Here is a 27,245-nt window from a genome sequence, read left to right as displayed (position 1 = left end):
ACACCCTACTATATTTCAACAACGGTATATAATATAACGGAAATTATGATATAATGTATTATAGCGTAATAAAAACCAATGATGGGCGCAAAGTGGCATGTGAAAAATACGATTACGCTATTTAATATTAAATTAAATTATATCAAATCGATACTGTTAAAAGGCGCTTTGAATGAAAACGTTTTGTAGGAATTCCGTTAATTCGTAAGTCGCGGTTTCATTATACTTACCGAGGAATTAATTTAATAGTATTTAATAGTATTAATAATAATTAATAGTATTCAGTGGTATTATTTATAGTATATATCAATAGTAATTATTTCATAGTATATCAAATAATTGAAAAGACACGTCAAGGGTAAAATAAAAAATGTCGCACTTTATCTATCTTTACGATGCATGAAAAGACAAAGATATATAGAATTAGCTGCATATTATTCATTAACATTTATGAAAAGGATCTAAAGGAAAGAAATATTGTAGCCCAAACGCAATATAATAGGGTACAACCGGAAAGTATAATGAAAGATGCAGGGGTTTATATACGAGGGAAGCCTGAAAGTTATTAGAGAGAAAAGGTAAGAGCCCCCGCACATATGTATATCCATATTTAATTATAATTCTAGTTTCAAAGACAATGAGAAATTAATGAGCGATCGTTTGATCGTAAAATACGGTTCGATAATACCACAAAAAGGTGTATACTTTTGTGCACACCCTTGGCGTTATTATTAAATCGTTTCGCGCTCATCATTAAGGATACGTTAATATAAAAAGGCATTGAAATACGCAAATGTGCAAAAATCTCTGGGCGAGAACGGATAAAAAGAAACGATACAAATCACTCTCTACAGAGTGTCCCGAATCTATCATTCAAATTAAATCCAGCGAGGGACCGTCCACGAATAAAAAGATGACTTAAACGTAAAGAAACGTAGGACGCCTTTTATACGTAATTAGTGCTCTGGTTCTAGACAGTATCGATTTACCGATAAAAGTATTTATGCAATCCACGTCAGAAAGAGTGTACTTTCGCCGTAATTTGATAGTTTCGGGCTAATCACTTTATTTGTTCTCGTATGAGAAGCGATCCTTAGGTCACGTAAGCTTTTTTGTTTCGTGACAAAGGACTATAAACTAGAGAAACTTTTCTGTTTCGCAACAAAAAAGGATAAACTAGAGTAAATTACCTTACAAGAAGCTCAATATATGCGAAGGGGTATAATTAACAACAATGTATACTTTTCGGTAAAACAGTTTTTATATTTCTTCACATTTTCGCGCACAAATACATCTTCTCCATTGAATATATCACAGATATTTAGGGCAACAACAGGTGTTAAAGCTCGATCGTGTAAGAATGCAGCACGTTTTGTTACATCTGAAGCCGCGAAAATCAATATAAAGTGAAACGAACGTACGAGTGTCAAGCGAATTGATCTCGAGTTATTGATAGGGTTGTTTTTCTCTGAAACTTTGATCCGAATCGATCCTTCGATAATTTCACGTCATGCGATATTTCTATTATTCTATTGCTCTTCAACGTACTTTCTAAAGCTTCGATATCCGACTGCAATATTTAATTTAATCGTTATCGCGTGTTATTAGCGCGAAACGATAGCAAACGTAATTTATATAAAAGATGTTAAAATTATTTTATTATTAATAAAAATAATCGCAATCGTATAATAAGTCTCGCTGCACATGATGCATCATTTAACGCCGCATTTACTTTATTGCAAATTACGCACATATTCGAGCGTTCTGTATTTGCTATATACGGATTATTATTTGCATTTCGCTAAATTTTAACCGAATCTACAATCGTAATGAATTACTGTCGAGGAAATTAGACGATATGATTAAAATCATAGCGCTTATTACTCCCTACGGCTTTGAGTGTTTTATGATAATATTTCCTCTTGCATACATACACGCATATCCGTGTGTTATTTTATGCGTAATAGAGAAAACGTTGATTTGGAAGAAAATCATTGGGATTCGAAGATTATCATTTTTTTCAAGACCTGATACGGTATAATTACTAAAAATGAAGTTTTTTGCTATATTTTTTATTCGTGTAGCTGCGAGATCTCATCATATTTTTCTAAATTGCTGAAATTTAATCAATTTTAAAACTACGATATTCTTCTAATCATTTTTCTTCATGTTAAAATAGGTATATTGCTTGTACGCTTATACATTATCTATCGTTATATCTTGAAATCGCAAAAAAACTGAATTTCGCAGTTTTCCGTTCGCGAGTTGAAGATAGTAATTAAAAATGATAAAATTCAAAAATATTCTCCCAATTGTTCTAAGCTATATCTCGAAAGAAATATAACTCACGTAATTACGTACGTCTGACAGAAATATTAACGATATGAATTTTAGAATGGTAATTATTAGTTTATCGCAAGTAGAAAACACAGTAGACAAAATAATATACCTTACATATGTTGACAAAGTAACAAATATCTAAAACTTGTTCTATGAAACAACTAATAGATTCCTCTATGAAGAATATGACAATAATATATAATATTAAAATAATATATATAAAATAATATAATTCATACATTTTCGCTGTAATATACATTTATATCCCTGATAAAATGCCAATAATAGATTTTCTCTAATTGCGCTTTCACATATAACTGATGAAAACGATGTTTCAGTTATGCCCGAAGATTGTTCCGCCGCACAAATATTTCATAGATTTTAATATTGGTAATATAAAAGCTACATTCGTTTCACATCTTGACAAATATAGGAGTAAATTTTCATTTTAACATCTTATTGACAATTTGAACTATTACTTATTGAAAATCTATAGCTATACTAGCTTAAGTAGGCACTTTCTAGTACCCTTATGGTACATTAATTGTTTCAAATATTTATAAGACATTAATACAGTCTTATCTCTGCTCTATAATTATATCCGAAATTAAAGAAGGAAGCTTGAATACACATAAAGGAAGTAAATGACGTAAAGTAAAATATAAAGGAAGTAAAAATATTTTTTAGCTCTATCCATGGCACGTAAGAAGGCACAATTAATATAAGTCCGGCGCCAATAAAAATATGGAATGTTATTTTTATTAATGTTATTTTTCAGAGCAATGTAAAGTTACGCAATATTTTTATGGACGTGGTAAATCTCACTTTGCACGGAAGATTGTCAACCTGTATGAATGCAAATTTCGATATGTTGTATTAAATTAACGGAAAGAATAAATAACTTCTTGCGTTTTAGTCATGACATATACAAGAAATAATGTGTAGATGTGTAGAATGTATGAGAAAACAAATTTAAATCCTGGCGTCTGACTTATAATAATCACGCGGGAAAGAAGAAGCAATAAACTACATTTCGTTTCTTGTTCTAACATCGCCATCGTATTTGGATATTAATACTTGAGTCTCCTCTCCTCTCCATCTTTGTCGCACATAAACGAAGAGTCCGATAAAGAATATTAGAATTCCGATTCCCCCTATACCAAAAAAGGTCACAGTACCTAATGACGGAAGAATTAAAAGTAACTGAACTTGTTTCGCGTAATCGGCAGTTATATTAGCCTCTTGAGTAAACCACAGCATCGGGATGTAAGTCATGTTTATATTCTCGAACATGCTGAAAAATTGCAAACACAAACGTTCTCTCATCTGTTATCAAATTATTTACAGGTCTGCGCACACATAGAAAAACTATAGCGCATATCCAAATAGGATCCTTAATATAATTATATTCAATATTACAGTATCTTTTCCAACAATTTAGACGTTTTGGTTTTAATTACTCAAAGCAGTTTCGATATAAAACATTGTTAAAAATCAACATTTTAAATGGAATGGAAATTCGTCTCACTTTGGATATTTTTCTATTAATAATAAATTTTGTTGTTAATTGTATAGATATAGTAATAGCTCAAGAAAATTTCGTTTTCTTTCCTCAAGTTGTCATAATCTTTCATAACGGTCTGTTATTTTTCCAATAATATCTTTCTTCTTTTTTGTCTTATGAAATTTTTTTATGTGCTAATAATTTATCTATGCTGTGTCTGCTTGCTACTTACCTCATATTTTCCACTGGTTCAAGCAATATATTTAACTGCAGGGCAGCCTTAACTAAGAGTGGAATACCTGTGGTCTTTAAAATTTCTTTCATGTAATATTCGTCACATACTTGCTGTTTGCATTCACAGTAATACTTTATATAAGATACTTACCGGTTCCAGGACGATCGATAGTTCGTGTTTTTGCTCATTCGGCGACATCCCCGTTATGTTCTCCCTGTAGCCCGGGTCTGCTAGATAAAAGTGCGGCATACTAACGAAAGCCGGCGCCCCAAATTTGCAAGATGAAATATTTAACGTTCCGCTAGGTCCACAATCCCCATTGGGACAATAACATTGTCTCGAGGGTACATTTTTACCATTATCGAGCATATCTTTCGTTCCGATGTACTTATTTCCTGTTAGACCTTCATATTTCGTTGTATTTTCGTGAATTGACAAATCCATAGACCTGAACAATAAACAAATTTTAATACGTATTTTTTCATTAATCATTATTGAAGATTTGATTATGAAAGAATTAAAATTAATTTTTAGTATCAATTCGTTACTATTTCTCCATATAAATAACTTATATTAATAAATAATATTTAATAGATATAATAAGATATATAAAGAGCACATGTACTCCAATTTGTTCAAAATTTAATCGTAATTTGATCGTTTTAAAATTTTTATATTTTTATATTCTTGATATAAAAATTAACAGCGCGAAATTCAGCAAATGGATATTTAATAATTAAAGTAGTGCATCATTCGTAAGACAATTTAACACAATTTAACACAGGTTTCCATGTTAACTTAAATGATATGTATTATAATGTCTTTTAGTACTCACGTGCAAATATCAGGGACAAATATAGATACTGTTGTATTATGTATTTCAGGTGGCCAAAAGTCCCCCAACGATCCACGTATCCTACCACACGAACCCTCGTAATTATTCGTCCGATTACTGTAATTCCACTCTTTCAGCATTCCCATATCATACAAGTTGGTTGTACCGGTTAACATGTTGAATGTGCCGTCGTAGCTATCCGACTCGTTTCTCTGTAAGAAAAAAAAATGGTTTCCGTGATCATATTTGAGACTACTCGTATGTCAAATTGCTCGATGCGTAAGGTTCGATTCATTGAACTCACCCCGTAGAACCAGGCGAATTTAGAATCCGGTAAATTGGTCACTTTCATCTTTCGCGCGATGTCCAACAACGTGTCATTGAACCCTTTGAATAACAGCGTGTTCACGCTTTTAGTAAATACTAACTTCTCCCCTAAACGCACCATAACCCTGTTTACTATCTTACGTATAAACGGAGACTTATGTTTTATCGAAGACGCGATCGTCTAAAATTGAATATTACAGTGTAAACATATCGATAGAAAATTATGCGGATTTAGTTGCCAAATAATTATCACAAAGTAATCGTTCCTTACCGCAGCTATTGGATTTAAGTTGGTAATCTCGTCAGTTAGACTCCCATTGGACAGGGACTCTTCAAAGACCCAAGTCTTCCTCCTTTGAAACGTGACAGTTCCATTGTCATAATTCCATTCGCGGCGTACCTTAGTATCGACTTCTCTGCGAAAGAGACACGTGCACACATCTTAGTATTCATGTCCTGCACTTTTGAAAAGTAGCAGAAATGTTATGGAAGTTACGTTACCGAAAAACGTAAGGCCCCAATTCCTGAAAATGTGGTTTCACTGACTTAGTCTGAAAGTACTCCTGCGCATTAGTCCAATTGAACATGTAGAATTTGAAGTACATCGGAATAGGAGTCTTCACCCAGAAATTAAAAGTGAGAGACTCTGACGTTAACGTCAATAGCTGCATGAAAAAAAATTTATGGATTATTTAATATGCGATCCTTACTTATATATATATATCGTTTGAGATAAAGTTCCTCTGGTTCTTGAATATACCTTTGCAAATGTCAAGTCATATAGCATAGTGACCCAGAGTGCTCCTACGATTATGCCAAGAAGCGTAATTACCAAACCGACGATTGAGACGATGAGAACTTTTTTGTAGGATCGCGCCATTTTTACGGGAACTAAAGGTCTGAAAAATAAAACAAATAATAATCAGTATTTCTCTCAACTTTTACGACACGAGAACTTCTATTCGCTGTACACACGAAGATCAATTACTATGGCATTTCTTTAGCCACGTAATTTATAGAAAATTAAAATTGTTTGGAGTAAACAGAAGTTCCATTCAGCATCGTAAAATAAATGTCTCGTCGAACATCATAAAATAGATAAATCCCAGAGTTTCAGAACAATATATGTTTGTGATAGGTTATAATACTTTAAGAATGTCTTTTGTGAACATGAGCAAAAAGAGGATTTTATGTCAGAAAGCTGGAATTTTGACACAAATTGTTATCTACGAGAGATGGGCAAACTGTATCGTTTTGCTACAAAAATATTTTAATTAGAGTTGGAGTTAGAGTAACATATTGCGACAGAGAGAGAGAGAGAGAGAAAAAAAAAGGTTATGATACATTTAGGAATATTTTTATAAGGAATATATTTATATTGAAAATCGCGATCTTTTCAGTTTTTGCGATATCACTGACCACTGTCTGCACAAAAGCAAGCAAATTGTAGATATTTTGTCAAATATAAGCTCAAATGTAATTCAGGAATGTAAGCTCAAAAGCTTATCTGACTCCTGACGGATAAGTCAATTATCAAGATTGATTTTTATTAATTATTAGGAACTTAAGGAAAAGCTTCTTACAAATAATGCATGTTGTTACACTAGTCGTGCGGTTACGTGCAAAATCAGTCAGTGAATGACAGCTAGGTATGCATGCAAAAGTTATCTGAGAAAATGGAATGTATATCGGGTGGTCAAGGCAAACGTCTCTGACGTGAAACGTTTGCGCGTTGACTGAAATCGTTGTGATCGGGTGAAAGTCAACTCGTTACGCTTTGATTACGCTCTGATTAACGTTTTAATTGGAATTAAGTAACTCCAGAAACGCGTAGCCGTCGGTCCCGCTCGCGTAAGGAGCATTCTGCGGTACTTCGTGGACACTGTATGCGTTGCATGTCATTTGGAGTCGAACGGAACGTAAACAAGGCGATTTCAATGATTTAATAAATTCATCAATGTAGGTATCTCCCCGCGGAAAAGCGACGTTCGCGAGACCCGTAATTGGGCTGGCGGAGTACGGAGCAAAGACACGGAGTACGGAGTCCCATCCCATATACCGGGTGTGTACGCTAACCTATCTTACCGCTGTTTATCTCGGTAACAATCGAGAACGGGCGAGATACGAGACATCAAATTTTGTCTCGCGTTAAACAGCCTGCAGCAGTGCATCTCGATCGCGGAAGATCGTTATTTTGTCACATCCTTGCCGAAAAATTTACAAAATATCATCGGAAGACGAATGCAGATCTCTCTACTTTTCTATTTTCTCTACTGCACTACCAGCACACTTTCTACACTCGATACTCTGCATATATAGCGGCATATTGTAGCTTCTTATATAGATGAAACTATTCTTTTGTTTTTTACTTGAGACGTAATGATGTAATCATTGAACGTCGGAGATGTGAAGGAAAGTATGCGTTGCTGCTCGACAGAGCGAGTGTCAAAACGTGCGAATGTTTAAAATAAAATAACAACTAACAAGCTACCCAAATCATGATTAAAATGTGTATCATATTGTATTAATCATTGTATCAATTAAAAATATTACTACTTTGATATAATACGAAGAATTCAAACTGGAGTAAATTCTTTATTTTGAAGTATGTATGAATTGAGGAATTTTTATATATAAAATATATTTTTTATATTTTATATAAAAATATGTTTTATATAAAATATTTTATAATTTATTGTTTTACATATAATATGTAAAATGTATACTATTGTATTTTAAATTCTCTCCACTCCCAAAATTATAAATTTTAATACCGTAAACTCTTTAATTTATATATCTAGTTTTTCGTCAGTTGGTTTTTCAGTCAGTTTCTCAACTTTCCCATTAATTTGCTTTTTATGAAAAGCGATATGAATCTTACATCTTTACGAAATAGTATATATACCGAACGTTATACTCTCCGCAGAATTTTTTATAAGCGAAAGTGTTAATTATACTGGACGAACGGTGGGCGATGACTGGCGATGCCATTGTTTCGAACATTATTTTAATTAGACGGCTGCTTACTTGTTTCAGCGCTGACTACGTAGTTACAGAAATATTTGAAATAACAATTACAGAAACTGCGATAACTAACGATAAAGAAACTTATCTAGCGTATCGAAATTTATCTAGTGTTCGGAAATCGTTGAAGCTTCTCTTCTATCGGGACATTTCCGACAACATTCCAATTTTCTATTCTTCTGCTACTCCTGCTTTCCTGCCCGAAGGTTTTCACGATGTTTACGATTTTCCTGAAGTAATTATCTTCCTCGTTCCTTTTTACGTGCGTACGTAACGAATAAATAAATTTCTATAATGTTCTCTATGATTCATTCAATGCATAACATACACGTCTATCAGAAATAGAATTGCGGGGAAAAAGAAATAAAAAGGGATTGATACGATGATGAACAAGATAAATAGACTAGGAAGAAGTTAGAAGAAATATCTAAAAATGTGATTTCATTAGATGTCCTTATAATTTGACAGATATATTTTATAACTCTAGAAATATTATCCAAAAATCATATTCTATACTTTTGAATGTGTTTTTTATTCCGATATGTCCAATCTTTGACGGTTTTTCGTTCGAAAAGGTTTTATTATAGAAAATTTAAAGAGTCGGTAGGTATAAATGGAAACGTGTTGCCGGTTTTTAACAATAAGAGATATTTCAATTGCACTGACTCGCGAAGATTCTTACCGCACTGACGTCTCCGTAGAAGTTGCATACATGCGCGTTTTAGGAGAGGGCTCCTTTGGGACTGACATTTCGATCTCAGCCATTTTTCTACTCCCTCGGATGTCTCAAAGAATCCGAGGAAGAAGTAAAATATACAGCGGGCTGCCTTCCTCTCCACCGAGAAATTAGTTGCACGTTTCAGGCGCGATCCTCGAGTTACTTTCACACTAATGGTCACAACAAATAGAATAGAAAGTCGCCGTTTCTCGAAATCAAAATATTATTTCCGTGTATCTCTCCGGCGTGGATGCTTATCCGTGTGTTACAATTAAATAACTGTTAGGCACAAAGTCTAGTCACTAATCGAGAATATCGATGATGACGAACGGGCCGAGAGTGATGTCGGTATCGATTGTTAGATTTCGAGTGCTTTATTTCCGATAAAATTGAATATTATGAAAGACAAACGGATTGCCTTAGTTTTATCAAGTTAAGATAAGATCTCCTTCGCGGCAGCTACGAGATATTTCTTCGATCTCCCCTGACATACCTTCGACAACGATGGAAATCTTATTTTGTACGATAAATTCATTCGGGCAATCTACCGAGATCAATATTCCCTGAACTTCTCTAGATTAAAAACGGCACGTTACGAAATGACAATCGGTAATCTTATACATTTATCGCATCAAAAACAAATCGCGCGAGTACAAACGAAACTGAAACGCGAGAAGAGCTTTGAATACAATTCCGGGCTTCGTACGCGATTTTTTTCTCTTAATTCACTATCGATTGATTGCGAGTAGCTTGCAAGCACACAGATGATCAGATGATGTTGATTCCCTTGATGAGTTAGCGATGAATTAGAAATATCGAGATTTTCGCGAGGAACTGTGTAACCGGCACCTGTTAGTGCGATCCTATTCGCGGTCTTCCTTTTAGCACACACGATGTCTCTTCCTGTGCCATTCCCCAACTATATACACCTTACTTTACATCCTCGCCGTTTTCTAAGACGGTCATCTCGACAGCATCGACCATTTCGTGAGATTATGACGTGCAGCTTCCGTGTAGAAAAGTCGAAGACTATTTTACATAACGAGCGCAATGCGCAAATGGAGCGCAGATATTAATGCGCTGGATGACGAATTAATGACTAATCGTGGATCTTGGTGGAACAAATAATGGAATGAGTAGGAGGAAAGGAGTATTTTTTCATGACTATATTAATAAGCACCGCGTCTATCCTTTGCCGCTCAAAGTTCAGATTTATTCATGCGATTGCAGGCGTGAAAGATACGTGAAACAATACTTGCGGATCGCTCGAGGCGTTGATAAAAACTACGTGCCTGCACCAACGATTTTTTCAATTAATACGTCGAACGGAAAATGACCAAATACTATTCCGAGAGTATCATGTAGTCGATGATAAATATTCGCAAAATAAGTCACGTTAACTTACTCACTCGAAAGGAATTATTAAATATAATTCAGATGACTTTGGACAGTAAAATTATTGCGAACTCCGTGAAAACCTGAATTTCGGCCGAAAAAATAGCATAAATTCTTCAAAATCTAGATTCTTAAAAATTATATTTGGAAACTTATAAATGAATATCAATGAGTTCCGTAATAAAGTAAAATAACTTTATACTGAAACTCGTCGGATTAAGCAATATTTTGTTTTTTTCTTCTACATTTATTGAGCAATTATTAAACCTAATAACTACTTCTCAATGATCATAAAATTCATTTACGTAATGCTCTATATATTTATCGTTAACACCTATTGATAGTTATATCTTATTACGTAGATATCGCGACACAAACTTTTTTTCATTCTATGATTCATCGCGGAGTACTCGTATTTTAGACTTTCCTATCTAAACTCATTTACATATCTCTCCGGTGTAAAAAGAATATGTGCATTTGAAGCAATTTCATTTGCACAACGTTCGATATATGTATATATAGCTCGTCTTCCAAACTTTTTTAGTATGTTACATAATATACAAAATTATATAACGTACAAAACATAATCAACAGAAAGTATAGGTTACAGCATAAACAGAATAATTGCAAAGAAATTTATTAATTATTTATTCCTATTATATATAGCTTGTTTTATCCATTATATCACTTATATTTATTATTTTGGTTATTACAAATATTGTTACAGTTTAATATACATTGCAAATGTCAGCGAGATTGCTTAAAATTTTTCGCGCTTGGCTGATGTCGGATGCGTTATAAACATGAAGAAATTGTGAAAGTGAAAGCAATGAGGAGAAAATATCTCTCCGGTAATTGCGTGTCACGACTCAAACACATGCATCCGAAAGGAAGCTATTTATCATATCCTGCTACACGACCAGATGGAGAAACGGCACACGATTCACGTTTCATTCGTATAATGATCTCAGCTACGCTTGAAGATTACGATTTAACAAATCGCGTGTCGCAACATGTTTTTAATTTCCATTTTTTAGTTTTCCAGAGAATCTTGCTTCACAAGAATTGATTGCTTCACAAATGCGAATGATAAAAAGGGGCCGTTCCCATAAATTCCGCATTTATTACGTAAACGAGATTAAACTCAAATCTATATATGTCCCTTCGTAAAACAACAAATTACGCTATATTGATACTAGTGCGTAATAAAAATAGCCATAGTCCCGTCAAGATTAATTTTCTTATCGTTCCTGTCGATACATTTTCGATTAGCACTTTATTATAACAGCGCGTAATTGCAAACACTAATCGTCGGCGAAATTTTTTTGTTACGAACGATAAAAGCAATTACGTCTGCAACGTAATCAATCCTTGAATCGGCAAACAAGGGTGTTTCCGCGATTCAATTATAGCGATCGATTCGCCGATGGATGTACGAGATAATTGGAGAATTTGTCGATCGTAATATCGTTTCAGCGATCGTCTCGTATTGCCTCATCTCGACATAGCATCGATATTAACGGCGCAAAATTCGGGGAATTCGATAAGAGACCAGCTGGATCGCGTAGATTCAATCAAAACAAAAGGATCCTTCCTACGCACCTGTTGTCTTCGAAATCGAGATGCGCCTCCCGCGTTCGTTTCGCCGGTGCACCGACGTGCGTGACGCTCAAGACTCTCGAGTCGCGAAACAAACGCGCGGATACACGCGAGCTCGCGCCACGACTGAAGTCGCGGACGCAGCGCAGCGCACACGCTCTCGCACGCACACACATATCCGTATTCTTTCACCATCGTTGCGTGTGTGCGCGCATTGATCGTTGATCGACAATTTCCAGAGTCACGAATGCGATATCCGCAGAAAAAAAATACAGGAGCTGCGGAAAGTGAAGGGAGGGAGGGTGTTTTCGAATCAGATAAGACAAGAGTGAGTTAAGATCACATTGGGTAAAAAAAAACAACCGAAGAACACGCTTTATTATTTAACTGTAATTGAAACTCTGTGACGGTGTCGACAGACAACCCATCGTTGACAATTGCGAGCTAATTAAGTATAAGAGTATAAAGTGTGTAACGAGAAATTCACGTTCTCCATTACTGCAGTCGATGCGGTACCTTCAGTTCTACGTAGTTGCATTGTCGCAACTTCGTTGGGGGCAGCGTAATTGGACCCGTGTTGACAATACTCAAGACCACTCAAGACTAGACATTCGTACGTGACATCACACGTGTTGGACGGATTGAAGTATGTGAATATAAATAACAAAGATGTGCACACGACGTGCGCGTTAAATTATCACCGAGGCACTCGTGCTGTTCATGTCCTCCCGCAGCTGCGTCCGATCCCGTACTCGCGCGCACATCAAGCTGTATTCTAACACGCCGATTCGAATATTCATCTCGGAGATCTCGTTCTTCATTCTCGTGATTGTCTTCTTTATATTAATAAGCGGCGCTGAGGAATTATTTTAGGGTGAAATTATAAGATACTTAAATCTGATGGAATATCTAATTTCATACTTACTGCCGTCTGTCATGCTGGATCCTCTCTCATCCATCTCTCTCTTTATGTGTTCCAACTCCTCCATTAATTTATTAAGCATCCGTGTCCGTTCGGTAACGCCGCCACTAACGTCTCTGTACTGTTCCTTGATTTTTGATAATTCTTCCTAGATTAATTATAAATTCACATGTCACTCTGCATGTGTAACTTAATAATACGTATAAAAAATATAATATATATACGAAAATAATATATAACATAAAAATATTATAAAATCAAACAACATTAACAAACATGACAATAAAAGCCGGGCGCGATAATTAGTACGCTATATAATTTATTACAATCTAGAATATTCAAATGAAATTAGCGTATGTTTCGACCCTGTCTTTGGGTCATCCTCAGCACGTTAGTGAACAAAAACTCAGGTTACATAAGGAATTTAACGCAGTCAATGAGTCAATCAATTAAAACGGTTGGTCACTAAAAATATTATAAATTTAAACGTAAACTCACTTGCAGTGAGCGGTATTGTGTTAAAGACGGTTCGAGCTGCCTATTAAGATAAGTTTCTCTAGTTTTGATCTTGTCTAAAGTATTTCCGATATCGGTATAGATTTTGTTCAAGTGAGCCTTCGTGCCGGTCAGATTAGTCGCAATATTCGTTTGCAATTGTTTCATCTGCTCGAGATGCGCTCTCCAGTCTCTCGAGTCTGCAACAAATTATAATATACAGTGGTGTTCGTTCTAGCTAATCAATTTTCGCTCAAAGACATTACCTGTCTTAACAGTCACTTTCAAACGAGGTAGAACTTTTTCCAATTCTAATTGCCACTCTTCCCTATTAGTCGTAGATTCCAAAATGCTGTCTAGCTTTTGCGTCTCGCGCTGAAACGTAAAAAAAAACCAGTTGACAATCTTGATAACGGTATTATGCATTATTCGCAATTCTTCTATGTGAGAATAAAATTTTACTTACAGTATTTTGTCCATAAAGCTTCGTAATGTCGTCTATGTGCAAGACATCTTGATCCTCGTCGTCATACTCCTCGGCCATCATTTCCTCCTCCACTTTCTCCAAGATCAACTCCGCGTCGTCATCCTCAATTTCCGGTTCTGGAGAAGGCTCATCGGGTGGGATATTTACCCTATCGTTGGTGGTAATTTTAATAAGTCGTTTAACTTGGTAAAAGTTGCGACGAAAAAACGCTAATTATATACCGTACCTTTTCCATTTGAATTCTGCCAACTTTAAAGCATTGTCAGCCAAATTATCCAAAACGTAAACCGCGTGTTCCCCGCTGCCTTGCTTAAGCTTATTGGGTGGGAATTCCACAGGTATGCCGACCTCCCTGAGATAATCCAAGATCAGAGCTATCGTGGAATTAGGATCGTCCGATTCTTGCGGCATTTCAAAACTTTTCCCAGCTTTTCTAATCAGCCACGCGGCCAGGCAGGTAAACGTGTAAAACTGCTCACCGGGATTTGTTGGAATTACAAAGTGATGCCTGTTTTCACAATGTTTACAATTATCTTATCAGGTATTAAATGGTATTAAATATATTGTATCGACATTGCGATTATCTCACCTGTTGATCGGTTTCATTTTTAGCTCGTGCACAAATTCCGCGTCGTAATTCAGCAGCTTCAATTTCTCCAACAGATCTTCCATTCGAATGTTTATGACGTACGGTGCGGACGGGGCGAGCCCGTCCTCCACGACGATCTTTTGGCTGTCCCGAAACATGTCGCTGCCTTTTAAATATATTTTCTATCAATTCTGCAAAAGAATTGTTAAATACTTTAGATAGAGATACCAAACGATTAAATTAAAAGGCTTAAATAATAAATAATAATAACAGAAATAAAAATCATGAATTAAAGTGCTTTTATAAAATTGCATCTTAAATTAATTAATAGATGCAAGTTCTCAATATACTCACTAGATAGTCGCAGAGCAGCAGCTTTGCGTCGCGTGACGTTCGCCTCTGAACTCCGATACTCCAAGAAACGGTAGCATACTGTGTCATTTGTAGCAACAGAGATTGTAATACGTTAGTTGATTAAACAATTGACTGATTGATTGTCGTAGTACAAAAAAATGTAATCCATCGATGAGAATAGGTTCGGGTTCAGGTTCAGGTTAAGTTGGCCTTTTGCATCGAGGATCGTCGGCCACGTAATTCCCGGACAGTTCTGAAAAAATCGATAGCCACCACGGTCAACGTTTAGCCGTTTTGTCGACGACAGTTTCGACGAACGTGATTACCACGTTGCCGAAAGGCAACACAAACGTACAGTGGGCGATCAATCGGGAATCGATCATCGAGAAGTCACGCTGATTTAAACGAAAAATCTCGTCGGTTCAATTCTCACTAATAGTCCCGTGACTATTTTCTAAACGTTCGCTCATCATCTCCGCAGTTTCTTGCTTTCCAATTACATTTTTGACATTGCGTCGAACTCGTGGCATTATTCATTCATTCTTCACGCGCCTGCGTTCAACCATTCAGCGTGGTTTCAGCGATAGTTCAGCGATCAGCCGATGTTGTGCTACGCACAGCGCTTTGTTTTTTTTCTTTTTAACATGACAAAGAAGAAGCGACGGTCTGCCACTAGATGGCCATTATCTTAAAGACCGGTCTTCGCTGCGTCCGATTTTTTAGATAATAATCGCGAAATTGTTGTTAACGATGCGATAATGACGTTCCGCGTTCGCGTAACATTTTGCGAAGGTACGCGGGACGATTTTCGATCGCGGCATACTCGTCCGCGGTATCGAGAAGAGAACTCGCCCGTTTCTCGCACGTGCTCCTAGATCGGTAGAGTTCGTTTATATAGCGCCTGGCGAGCCCGTACCTTCGGAAGCGTGTGCTAGTGATGGCACAACTGAACATTGATCGCTTATCGTAGAGCTTGGCAGATCTGCTCAGTGGGTGTTGTCACGTTGTCGTAAGCTTCAAGTAGCTTTGAGTGGTCAGACTCCCGATTGCGCATGCATGTTCGTGGCTCGTCTCACGACCACGGATTTGCACGCCTGCACGGTCCGAGTCTTCACGTCACTCCTCGAAGTACCGCGATTTCCAAATTGGGGGGTAAATCGAATAGGTCAAACGAGGTAATTTGTCGCTTCCATATGCAGGCACCGCAGATTGCGGCATGCCATTTTTTGCTTTTTAAAACTTGATTTTTTCACGATTTTAAAACTATTTTGCTCTTCAACCTTGATCCTTTTTGATCTCTCGAAGACTATTGCTGGCTCGACTGCCAAGTCCGCATTCCGCGTTGATAGTACGCGCAACGTCATACTTGGCAAAATTGTGAATTACAAGACACGAAAAACAATGTTAAAAAGCTAAATTATTCTTATAACTTCTTACAGTATCATTTTTCGTTTTGTGTCTTTATATTTTTATACAATAATTGTAATATATATTTAATTATATACTGAAGACTCCTATTTTATTATAATTTAATATATGAGAGCGAAAATTTTTATTTCAATTCTGCAGCTATCAAACAATTTGTTTTCGTCCTTGATCAGGCACTATTCAATTCGACATATATGTAGGTTATTTATTGATTACAAACAAAAGGAGAGTTTTTAATATATTTTACAAGTCTATTTTATCACCCAGATAATATGCATGTTGCATAAGACGTCGTAAAGATATCTACAACGTCTTATGCAACATGCATGTTATCTGGGCAGCTACAAACGCTATTTTATTGAAAGACGTTTTTATTTTAATGTTGCAAGAATTTTTATGATGTATTATCCCGCTTCTGACATCATTAGTCCAAAATAGCTGTAATGAGTGAACAAAAGTCTTAAATCGGTGTTAAATTATGTTATGATTTAGGTATTTTTACTTTCTTGCGAGAGAAGAAAACGTTTCACATTTTTGTAGAGTTGGATTTGGGAGATTAGGTTGCGCAGCAATGATTAGATTAATTTTTAAGTTTATTTCCAAAATATCAAGAAAACAATGTACAAATATCAATGAATGATATAACAATAACGCGTTATTTTATACCCACAATTTTCATTTTTATTTCAAACTCGCGATCTGACGCATCTTTAGGCCTCAATCTTCTTTTGCGTCTCGCTATTGATCTCCGAAGAAATTTGCGTGAAAAGTAGATTCCAGTTCCAAACTTCGTCCGGTTCCTTCACTAAATTTTCATTGTACAGCTTATCCGCGAGGAGAGAAAGGCTGACGCCGTCCAACGATGTGTATGCAGCATTTTTCACCAGATCAGTGTCCAATTCCTCGTACGCAGTCACTCTATTTGCGTTGACTCTAAAAATAATATCCCAAGATACAAAGAAACTTTTTCTTTAAATGAAATAAATAACATTATTCACATGATTATAGAATAATAAAATAGCAAATAGAATAAACAAAACAATTCTCGCAAAACAGACACTTATAATTTATAATTTTCAAGATAATTCTCTTCTCTCTTAACATTATACGAAAGACTTATGCCTATTTCTACCAATGTAGATTAATTTTAATCTCGGTTTAACTTACTTTCTATCTTTTTCTAATTCTTAAGAACTAGGAAAAGATGACAGGTAAGTTAAACCGAGATTAAAATTAACTTGCGTTGATAGAAATGGATATTAATTATTTTAATATTTTTGCATTTAGAATTATAATTATATATTATTTTCATACGCGAGTTTCATATAGGAATTTTAATACAATTTTTTATGGATATCTTAAAATAATAAAAAATAATAAGAAGAGAACACACTTACATAGGAGCGCTTGCAATCTCAGACGAGATATTATCTTCCTGAATTTCATCTAAATCAGGTATAACTGGAATATCTACAAATACAAAAGATCAATAATACTGAAGAAAAAGTGAGTGATGAAAAGAAATAATAACTATCTAAATTTTTCCATGCCTTTCTCTTTTTATCAATGTTAGAAGATTATATTAATGAAAGATCCCTTACAGAAATTTAATACTGTAAGTGATTATTTGGCTAGTGATTAATTACTTATTTCGAGTATTAAAAGTACTGTTTTTAATTATTTTAATACTCAAAATAAGTAATTAATTACTAGCCAAATAATCACTCACAGTATTAAATTTCTATAAGGGATTGATCTAAGTGGGAGATAGAATTTCTAATTGAATAGTAAATTAAGTAATGTACAAGCTCTTAATACAACTCGTTTTGAATCAGCTCACCGTCTTCTTGCTGCTCCTTGTCAAGCATTCGAAAACGCTCCCTAAGAAATAGTTCGTCAATAGCTAAATATCTGACTCTTCATTTTTATGAATTGTACTCACTGTTCAATGACGTTTGGCGCCGCCCTTGATCTGTATAATGAAAAAGGAATTGCTTAACTGGTTGTACTTAAAAATTAACAAATTTATTTTAATCCATTTGTAAACTCCACTTTGTAAACGATTCAAACTTATTTTTATTACTTGCAGAATACATAAGTTGTAAATCGATTGATTCACTTATATTACAAACCATAATAAACCTTACATGAATCTCTTGGGACGGATGTACATATTTATATGCGATAAAAATTTTTCAATACTTTTTACTCCTTTTTACTCTCACTTATATGCAATTCAACTATTTATGCAGTAAACTTTTTATCTCTTTTTGAGACACTAGATGCGAAGTGTGCCGCACGGGCACGAACAGTTTTACTGCACACTGGAGAAAAAAGGGGGGAAACATTGAAAATTTGTATTGCTCGTACATCCATGAGTCTTAAACTCGCGTTAGCTCTGTATTTGAGTTTAGAGCTTACTTACTTGCCGCTTTTCAATTCATCGCCCCAGCCGGTTTTCCTCGACCGAGGTGGAACTATCGGTCTTTGCACAGATACAGACTTCCCAGACGAGAAGGATATAGGGCTCTCCAGAGGATCATCGTCAGACTTCTCCTCCAAATTACTCTGACCTGCGCGCCTACCTAGGCGAGGCAGCAGCTGCAAATTAATCGGTGCACTTCATACTTAAGTTTAACTGTAGCAGTCGTTCGGAGTTCCTTAGAAATATCAAATTCTTAGCTGACTTTCTAAGATCTTCTGAAATTACCTTCTTCGAAGTGATCTCGAGGTCGGTGGCCCAATCCATTCTGTTTATCAGTCACGCGGCATTAAAACAATGCGTCCAAGCGTCCGGGTGAATGCTCCTGCGTTGTAAGCCACTCCGAGTCGGAGCTTACGGTACATTTGACAAGTGTATAACCGCTGCTGTCTCACGTTTGCAAGCGGTAACCATGACGACCGACTACACTCTCGTCCTGCACTCACACATACAGCCACATATTTTTTTACATGTGTCTAGAATAAATGTACATGTGTACATAAATACACACACATATATATATATATATATATATATATGTGTGTGTAGATATTATGTAGGAGGAGACTCTGAATATTCCTTGACTTGTTATAGTTTTTGAGATGAGAAAACAAAAAATATTCCAAGAATTATTGCAAATTGTCAATTCGCTTATTTAACGGTGTAACACAGTCAGATAAGTCAGATTACTGAACACTATCTGTTTGAAAGAAAATTTCTTTCAGGTTTGGGTTGTTTCCTCTCTCCGTCTTCGCCATCATTTTATTTAGGGAAGATGCTACTAGGGAAGTCTTTCCCTGCTCTTGTCCGTTTTAAGGCGTGTCTACACTAAGCGACCAACGATTGAACGGTCATGAGAACAGAATGTCCAGTATTGTTCGTTCGCGTTTAATTCACGTTTGATCTGATTCACTCATCGAACGGGATATGATAAGGAAATTTAAGAGACATTTGATTTTGCATTTGTTATCCGTTGTTCATTAGCTCAATAATAAGTTATTTTTAATGTAAATGTAATAATTGGAGTCACAAAGACGCTAAATTCTCTCCTAAAAGGTCAGCGTCGCAAGGCAACGTTTTCATATAAAGGAAAGATTTCATGACTTTACTGCTTTGATCAAATAATGATTTTTATAACATTTATAACAAAAATAAAGTTTGGAAATAATAGAGCTATATCCACAAATAAGAACCATGTTGGCGTTAACATCCAAATCACGTTTTTAAAATACCAGTTCTCGTCCGATCACTGAAGTCAAGCAACGTTGAGCACGGTTAGTACTTGGATGGGTGACCGCTTGGGAACACCGTGTGATGTTAACATTTTTTTTCGCGTTTTTCTCATTACGAAAAAATGAGTACCTTTCAGGTTGCTATATTATTTTGCATTTCATTACCTAGTCAACAATTTTTATGATATTTGTTATTACATAAAATGAGAAAAATTTTATAAAACACATAATATATGTTAAAACAGTTTGTAATAATTTATTTAAAATAATCGTCCAAACATTAAGAATATTTCAATGCTCTATTTACAAATGGGAGATGGAGGGACGATTAAAACGTCGGGCGTAGAAGCAGTAATAAAAAATGCTGATATGTCAGAGAAGATGCTGTTGATTGTCCTATTCAAGTTCTCGAAAAACACAAGATATATTGCAGCAAAAAAGAGTTTGATAAAAAAGTATGACTTGAAAATATAATATAACGTTGCATTATAGAACGTAATATCGGTAGCTATGTGATATATGAGAGAGAAACAAGAGATTTTATTTATTTCTATCTCGGTTAGTTATTTTTCTAAATATAAATTATAAATGCATGAAGCTTGGAACACCGAGTGATACTGCATATATTTTTTCTTCGCATTTTTTCCCGTATAGTGAGAAAAATATATAACTTTCATTAATATAGATAGGATTTCACTAATATTTCATTGCTGGTTAATCGATTAGTAATTATTACAACGTTTATGTCACCACGCGAAATAACAAGAGAAATAAATAACTTTTACATGGACAGTAGGCATTCTTAAGTGGTCTTTTCAACACGGTATTTATTGATATAAAACTAGAATGTTTAAGGAAATAAATATAAATTTATTATGCTACTCTCTTTTAGAACACAATTGAAGTGGAGATTAGGCAAGTATAGCTTTTTTTGGTACAATCGAGAGACAATATTGTATCTCAATAATTTTTCGCTCTTTCCACTTGATGTTGATATTCTTCGTTATCCGGATTTATCTCGCAGTCGTTGTCATTATTCGGTATTCTTACTTCGTTGTACCTGCAATGTAAAATACATAAGAGTGTGCCTCTTTGTTAAGTACATAAGAATATATGAGCGAGTCAGTTACGCGAATTGAATGGTAATGAACATTCTGTTTATATGACTCTATTCACACAATTTGTTCGCTAAATTTTTATTATAGCATATAATGAAAATAAATATCGTGTAGCATAATTAAAAAGAAAAAGTATTAATTGCTGAGCAGCATACTTTTTACTCTGCATTATTATCTATTTCTGTCATTCAAAATTTTATATTGGATGGTATTTATTTTTTTGCCAGCGTTTTACAAAAATTTCAATATCGCCGGCCTACCGTGGCAGACACATTGGGACATATAAAACATAAAATAAAATTGCTAAAATTGCTAGTCTAAAATCACTAAAATACAGATGACCATCGAATAACACGGTATTTGAATTGTACTGTAAAAAAAATTATTTTTTATTTATGTTATCTTTTTGATCAACGTATTGTTGATAAAACATATGTTGATAAAAAATATGTTATAAAGTTATGTTGGTTTTTTTTTTAAGTTTTTGTTTTAAATCCCTCGGAATCAAATGACCAATTTTACAGTCTTGAATTGTACGGAACCAATTGTTATTCGAGAGTTACCTGTGCCGCTAAAATATATTCGATTTTGTACTTCGGTTGCGTATCGAATTTGTATATATACAAGACCAGATGTCGGCACGAGACGCCGCGTATACCTCGTGAAGTCACCCTTGCAGAGCCGCCAGGGCAGCAGGTCGATCTTGTCGTGCAGCAGAGGCGAGACGTCCGGGCTGACGATGTACGGCGTGCCGGCGCCGGAACCGCGGGTCAGCAGCCGCCTGCTTTCATCGTAGCAACAGTGCTGCACGATAGCGCTCTCGTTTTCCTGCGACGGTAGAGTCTGCACGCAATAAACGGCACCGGGTTTGTAGATAGCGATCCGATCCTTGTCGTGGCTCACGTCGCGCCACCGAAACTTCCTGTCCCGCTTGCTGTCCCAGATCTGGTTGTTGTAGAAGATGCTGTTGGGGTACAGGCAGGGGCACCCCGGCAGATCGGCGACGGATCCTGCGGACACGCACACAAAACATACACGTCGGACGTCGTTAAATTCCACGCGAGAAAAACCATATACTCTGACGAGATTCATTTAGCGAGTTCGACCATAAATTTTCGTTTATTTTTTTACCCGGAAAGGCTGTCTCGATCTTCTCCCGGTTGTTCAACCACTTCTGACAGCGATCCTCGTCGTCGAAGCCACTCGCGTCGTCGATGGCACTCGAGTTGAGTATGTCGGGCTCGTCCTCCCTGGAATTGTTCTCCAGCGCCTCGATCAATCTCGCCAGGAGAGACTCCAGTCCTTCGTGAAACGGATCGTAATTAAAAGATTCGCGAACGTAGATCCGTGCGTCGTCCTCGTCGCCGTTCTCGTCCGTGCGATTCCAAAGGGTCGTTGCATCGGCGCTCTCGTTGTTCTCATAGAGAACGGTTTTGTTGGAAGATCTTACAACAGGAACGCGACCGACATCGCGTCGCCCGGGTCCCCTCGTCGAGTTTCTCGATCTCGCGTTCGGCTTCGCACGAGAACGATGCGTAGCACGGCGTTTGATCCGCGAGGGATGAACTCTCCCCCTGCGTTTGTAATCGTCCTCCTCGTCGGGCGAGACGGCCGACGTAAAAAGTTGATCGAGCAACAATTTTGTACAATCTTCCTTACACCCGACATCTCGCGTCGTCGTGGAATTTTGTATCTGCAAACAATGAGAAAAAGAAGATAGCGAGTTCAGAAGTCATATTGATTTTGCGAGATGATCGGAGAGGACGAATTTTATGATCTTGAACGTACAAATTACGAGGCGGTCCTCTGATGTCAAAAAAGACAAGTAACGTTTCGTAGTTTTCTCTTTCTTTTTTTTTTTGCATGAATAAGGGAAAGGTACCAATACCCGAACATGTATCCTATATCCGAACACCTTTATTATTTATAAGTATAACGCGAATTAAAATCAAAGATAAAAGTATTTTTTCTTGTAGTTGGAAACTTCAGTTGTAATATCCAAACGTTTATTTTCATAAATTTATATTTTTTTAAAGGTATCCAGACACAGATACGTGTTCAGGTATTGGTACATTTTCTATGCTTAAGTGTTCGGGTATTGGTACCTTTCCCTTAAATGTTATCGGGAATTATGTCTCGCGCGCGTATCAAGAGGCGATTCGTCAAAAACGGAGAGATCGATGACCGGCGATGACTGTGCGCGATACACGTAAAAGGCTAATACGGTGTCGGAGCAGTCGGAGCGACATCAAAGGACGGCAAGCGTTTGACGTGTGGATAAGAAGAACGTGGAGGCGGAGAAGAAGAGAAACGACGATCCCCGGGAGCCGGAGGGGCAGAGTGTTTACTTCTGAGAAACAGCATGCCGCAAGATCGTTTCCCGTCAATGGCGTAGCCGCCTGGCCGGTAGCGAAAAACGGAGATTTTCGAGTGAAAATCACGAGAGGAAGGATGACGAGCGGGATGGTCAAATAAGGACCAAGTGCGAGTCCTTGCAGCCCACGGGATATATTCTCGACTAACGACGTTCCGAGTGCTTATACGAGGATTTTCAAAGCGTTTTCAGTCGTAAAAACTTGATGTGCCTCGAAACTCGTCGTTGAATTTGAAAATTCTTGGAAATCTTGAGAGAATTTGGACGATCTCCAATATTTCGGAAGCCTAGATATTTCCCGAATAAAACATTTAAGATTCTTAAAAATAAACTGTTATCTTTGCATAAAATAAGAAGTAGATTGAAACGACATAACGTAAGATGTTATGAAAGTAAAAATGCATTTTCTCATTATGATACATAATAAATACATAATATATATATCAAGATTTTCAGTACATCTCGAGATTTTCGAGATATTTCAGCTTCCAAAAATTTTTTAGTTTCGAATAATATTCGTTTTCTGTAAAATCTCAAGTCGAATGTTAACACGCTTTAAAATAAAAGAAAAAATACCGCCAATCGTTAGATTATTAGGTGCATTAGGTGTATTAAATTGAAGTTTGATAATAGATAATATTTCAAGGGTGTTACACAACGATGACCTACTGAGAAAGAATTTCGGATAAATCTGCACGTATAAAAGAGCCCGGGCGGGCTTTGTATTGCCGGCTTGATTACTTTACACGAATTATTTTCTATTCTGTCTGCAAATTGAATTCGCGATTTTATTTTCGGTGAGTTAAGTAAGAGCGACATCAGTATCAATTAAAAATAACAATTTTGAAGCGACGAACCGTGAAAAAAAAAGAGATCAAATTGTATTAGCTTCAGATGACGAATCTCTGCATGATCGAAGACGAATTTTGAAGGGAATAACTATCTAGTCGTTTGACTCGTACTTACCTCGTGATCCTCATCGTCGCCACGGGAAGCCACGAAGATCGTGGGAAAAACTGCCGCGACGCAAAACACGAGCGGCGCTCTCATTTTGTCGCTCCGTGCTCCGATCTCGACGGGACGGCGGCGTTCCACTTCTCAGCTGTGCCCGACGTTTCGAACATAACTAGCGTGCCGCGCACACACAATCGATATCCAAATACGCGGGACAAATCACTCAAGCATCTTCGTTGCCCGTCACCATCTCGGGGACGGTGATGTCCCGGATTTTTCTCGTCGTCGCTCCGACGACGGGGGCTCAGTCTGTTGACAGTCTCTCGGGCGCGGGGTGGAGGGGGGGGGGAATCGGTGTTCAATTTATTTATTTACCGGCCGCATTCCACGCGCGCGAACGCGAAGATAGCGCGAGAGCCTACGTCGACGTGGGTAACGTGCCCACGGGGAAGCGAGTCGACCGATGACGCGTGATGTAAGACGGACGATAGGCAAAAGAACGAAGAGCCGAGGGTTCGGGATGATCCCTGAACGGGGGGAAAGGTAAGGCGCGCACACGCGGCGCACACCGCCTTCTTCAAAGGCCTTGCCGCTTAGGCGCATAGTTGTGAACCGGTGAAGTCTGTCCCGGCTGTGTAACAGCCGGCGATGGACAGAGGGAAAGATGGAGAGAGAAGGGACGAGGGAGAGAGAACGTGATAGCCTAGCCTGACAGCCCTGGGTGACCCACGAGGCACCGTCGTGTCGTCGTTAGGCGTTATGACGTGCGCCGGTCGCCTGTTATTAACCCTCAATTATGGCATTGGGGTCCCCGGGATTCCTGCCACTTATTTCGTAATTTTGTTCGTTTCCCTTTTTTTGTAGAAAAACGAATAAAATTTGATTCTGCGCACAATTAATGAAAAATACAAGAGAATGCGATAAATAAGTAGTAAGAACAGTTGTTTTTATTTCCCTTTTTTTTTCTATAAAAGTAAAAGTCTCGTATTGTCATTCTTCGGGCTTATTGTGTGTTAGATTAAAGTTAGTAATTCATCAAAATTCTTCAGGACTTTTCTGCGTGCGCGAATTCTATAAGACGTCCTTTCTACGTTTCTTCGCTTTTTGTTAATCTTACGTTCTTTTTATTTGATTTTACTTCTCATTAACTCCGCCAGTCTACTATCCCCCGAAGCTTTTCTTATTCTTTCTCGAGATCTAGACGTTCTCTCTGCGTTTCTTCGCTTCTTATTGATCTGTTTCTTGTCTTCCTTGTCTTCGTATGATTTTGGCTTCTCATTAGCCCTGCATGCCAGTCTACCATCCCCGAGGCTTTTCTTGTTCTCTTTCGAATGATAGGTCGCGTCTTCTCGCAGGATTAAGCCCCATTAATTAAGCCTTGTAAACATTCCATAACGTCTTCTGATCATTCTGATCTCGTAAACACTCTGGTCACTCTTTCGCAAGCGTCGCGGTTCACGGTAGTTTACGACCGCCACGTCAAACTCGCGGACTGCATATGGTCTTCGAGACCATAAATATGTTAAATTAAATTAATATAAATTACACAGATATTAATTATAAATATTATTTATAAATTAATGTTTTAATTTGTCTATTGGGGAGACACTTTCGTCCGATGAAGAAGAAAACTCGCTTAAAATCTGTTGCTTTCCTAAAAACACAAAACCCGAGAATTGTAAGTATTTAGCGCTATAGTTTGCCAAAGATAGGAAAGTTTCGAAATTTGCTTCGAATACGTATGATAACGAATTTCCACACATCACTGTTGGAGTCCTTCCGCAATCGTGCGGGATGCTCCCAAAATTGTCGGGTAATAAAATTTCCTACGTACATATATGTGCGTGCATATTTGTGTATATGTGTGTTTCGCGTGTGTGCGCGGCCGCGTATTACGAGGATCTAAATACAACGGTGGAATGCAGCGGGACGCGCGCGTTCCGGCTATTTTTAGCCGGGCCGATTCGAAAATACACCCACCGCGGATTAAATATAGCCGAGGATGCATTCGCGTATGCGGAATGCAGCGTGGCGGCACGAGAGCGGTCTCGAGTGTCGCGAGGAACGATATGCAAATTTCGTGCGTCGCCCTCGGCTCGCTGCTCCGAGACGCGAACACCCGTAGATCGATATCGGAGTGTCGAGGATAGAACGTAGAAACCTATATTGTTATAGATTCTGCAGAGATCGCCTTAAAGAAAATGCCGAGGCAGTCTATCATTTATCGCATAACTTTTCAATTTTGTGTACCTGATGATCTTGATAACTGAAAAATTAAAAATGTATTAAAATATTATCAATACCTAACGATAAATTATTCTTTCCCAAATCGATTATACTTATCGAAATAATCATATATTTGGTACGTAAAATAAAATAATGTCATATCTAGGCGAAAATATGAAAAGAAATTGTGCAATTATATTTTTCTGGAATAAATATATATTTTTCATTGTGAATTACAGTGTATCGCGATGAGTTACGATGATTTTTTTCTTTCTTCAGTATGATCGAGACAAATGAAATGTATCGTGGGTTTATGCTGCCACGCGTCTTTACAGAAATGAAGGGGCGGAGTGGATTTGAATATAAAATTAGAAGGCTGAATAATGAGACCCCCCGTTACGCTGGCACGTGTGCTAAAAACGAAGGAGGTCACGGTTCACGCGGAGGGACGAAAACAAGCCGGGACGAAGTGACCGTTTTTGTCGAGCGAATACGCTGCGTGATCGTCCGCAATTTCGTTCAATCTTGCGAAATTGCGCGATTTCACCGCTGGACAATTATTCAATCGAGATCACGGCGTCTTATTTTGCTCAGCGTCAATCTCGTA

At 37.1% G+C, this 27,245-nt stretch overlaps 4 protein-coding genes, 1 long non-coding RNA gene and 1 pseudogene across 11 annotated transcripts in view; 2 read left to right on the top strand and 4 right to left on the bottom strand.

Moving 5' to 3' along the window:
* Positions 1-27,245, top strand: part of LOC139814357 (uncharacterized) — a 70,129-nt gene that overhangs the window by 41,251 nt on the left and 1,633 nt on the right. The gene's annotated exons all lie outside the window — the stretch shown is intronic.
* LOC139814237 (protein croquemort) lies at positions 1,243-12,305 on the bottom strand. 7 transcript variants are annotated; one of them, XM_071780357.1, is made up of 9 exons: positions 11,981-12,305; positions 6,002-6,140; positions 5,743-5,906; positions 5,513-5,657; positions 5,219-5,422; positions 4,915-5,126; positions 4,230-4,527; positions 4,077-4,150; positions 1,243-3,634 (listed from the first exon to the last, which is right to left on the bottom strand). In XM_071780357.1, exons 1-9 carry the CDS (start codon positions 12,151-12,153, stop codon positions 3,367-3,369), a joined length of 1,677 nt encoding a protein of 558 aa, XP_071636458.1. In that variant the 5' UTR covers positions 12,154-12,305; the 3' UTR covers positions 1,243-3,366. The 7 variants fall into 7 exon arrangements, with proteins under 7 accessions (XP_071636458.1, XP_071636462.1, XP_071636465.1 ...); XM_071780361.1 differs by lacking the exon at positions 11,981-12,305 and adding an exon at positions 9,918-10,016; XM_071780364.1 differs by lacking the exon at positions 11,981-12,305 and adding an exon at positions 9,833-9,972.
* On the bottom strand, positions 12,327-15,424 carry Ift57 (intraflagellar transport 57). Its single transcript, XM_071780365.1, has 9 exons — positions 15,180-15,424; positions 14,825-15,077; positions 14,471-14,661; positions 14,108-14,389; positions 13,861-14,029; positions 13,661-13,769; positions 13,398-13,594; positions 12,903-13,047; positions 12,327-12,833 (listed from the first exon to the last, which is right to left on the bottom strand). The coding sequence occupies exons 3-9, from the start codon at positions 14,626-14,628 to the stop codon at positions 12,667-12,669; spliced, it is 1,227 nt and encodes a 408-aa protein (XP_071636466.1). The 5' UTR covers positions 14,629-14,661; positions 14,825-15,077; positions 15,180-15,424; the 3' UTR covers positions 12,327-12,666.
* Positions 16,828-19,177, bottom strand: Ift43 (intraflagellar transport 43). The gene is made up of 6 exons (XM_071780567.1): positions 18,963-19,177; positions 18,678-18,853; positions 18,195-18,224; positions 18,093-18,133; positions 17,650-17,722; positions 16,828-17,185 (listed from the first exon to the last, which is right to left on the bottom strand). The coding sequence occupies exons 1-6, from the start codon at positions 18,999-19,001 to the stop codon at positions 16,963-16,965; spliced, it is 582 nt and encodes a 193-aa protein (XP_071636668.1). The 5' UTR covers positions 19,002-19,177; the 3' UTR covers positions 16,828-16,962.
* On the top strand, positions 19,937-20,057 carry LOC139815516 (5S ribosomal RNA; annotated as a pseudogene).
* LOC139814339 (uncharacterized) lies at positions 20,816-24,871 on the bottom strand. Its single transcript, XM_071780547.1, has 4 exons — positions 24,425-24,871; positions 22,216-22,777; positions 21,743-22,094; positions 20,816-21,026 (listed from the first exon to the last, which is right to left on the bottom strand). Exons 1-4 carry the CDS (start codon positions 24,506-24,508, stop codon positions 20,927-20,929), a joined length of 1,098 nt encoding a protein of 365 aa, XP_071636648.1. The 5' UTR covers positions 24,509-24,871; the 3' UTR covers positions 20,816-20,926.

This window comes from Temnothorax longispinosus, chromosome 6 (genome assembly GCF_030848805.1).
Source record: "Temnothorax longispinosus isolate EJ_2023e chromosome 6, Tlon_JGU_v1, whole genome shotgun sequence".
Lineage (NCBI taxonomy): Eukaryota > Metazoa > Arthropoda > Insecta > Hymenoptera > Formicidae > Temnothorax > Temnothorax longispinosus.
The sequence above is the reverse complement of the archived record's forward strand: the minus strand, read 5'-3'. Positions and strand labels throughout refer to the sequence as shown.

What these genes read in the sequence shown, in the direction of transcription:
- Ift43 (XM_071780567.1), bottom strand. Translation starts at nt 19,001, where the DNA reads ATGGATTGGGCCACCGACCTCGAGATCACTTCGAAGAAG. An exon ending in TCGAGATCACTTCGAAGAAG is followed by an intron (nt 18,854 to 18,962) that starts GTAATTTCAGAA and finishes ATTAATTTGCAG; the next exon opens with CTGCTGCCTCGCCTAGGTAG. An exon ending in GCGCCAAACGTCATTGAACA is followed by an intron (nt 18,134 to 18,194) that starts GTGAGTACAATT and finishes ACTATTTCTTAG; the next exon opens with GGAGCGTTTTCGAATGCTTG.
- LOC139814339 (XM_071780547.1), bottom strand. Translation starts at nt 24,508, where the DNA reads ATGAGAGCGCCGCTCGTGTTTTGCGTCGCGGCAGTTTTTCCCACGATC. An exon ending in GCGACGATGAGGATCACGAG is followed by an intron (nt 22,778 to 24,424) that starts GTAAGTACGAGT and finishes CATTGTTTGCAG; the next exon opens with ATACAAAATTCCACGACGAC. An exon ending in GATCGAGACAGCCTTTCCGG is followed by an intron (nt 22,095 to 22,215) that starts GTAAAAAAATAA and finishes GCGTGTCCGCAG; the next exon opens with GATCCGTCGCCGATCTGCCG.
- Ift57 (XM_071780365.1), bottom strand. Translation starts at nt 14,628, where the DNA reads ATGTTTCGGGACAGCCAAAAGATCGTCGTGGAGGACGGGCTCGCCCCG. An exon ending in GAAAGTGACTGTTAAGACAG is followed by an intron (nt 13,595 to 13,660) that starts GTAATGTCTTTG and finishes AATTTGTTGCAG; the next exon opens with ACTCGAGAGACTGGAGAGCG. An exon ending in ATCCAGCATGACAGACGGCA is followed by an intron (nt 12,834 to 12,902) that starts GTAAGTATGAAA and finishes ATAATTCCTCAG; the next exon opens with CGCCGCTTATTAATATAAAG.
- LOC139814237 (XM_071780357.1), bottom strand. Translation starts at nt 12,153, where the DNA reads ATGTGTGTGCGTGCGAGAGCGTGTGCGCTGCGCTGCGTCCGCGACTTC. An exon ending in TTGGGGCCTTACGTTTTTCG is followed by an intron (nt 5,658 to 5,742) that starts GTAACGTAACTT and finishes TCTCTTTCGCAG; the next exon opens with AGAAGTCGATACTAAGGTAC. An exon ending in TATCGATCGTCCTGGAACCG is followed by an intron (nt 4,151 to 4,229) that starts GTAAGTATCTTA and finishes GAAATTTTAAAG; the next exon opens with ACCACAGGTATTCCACTCTT.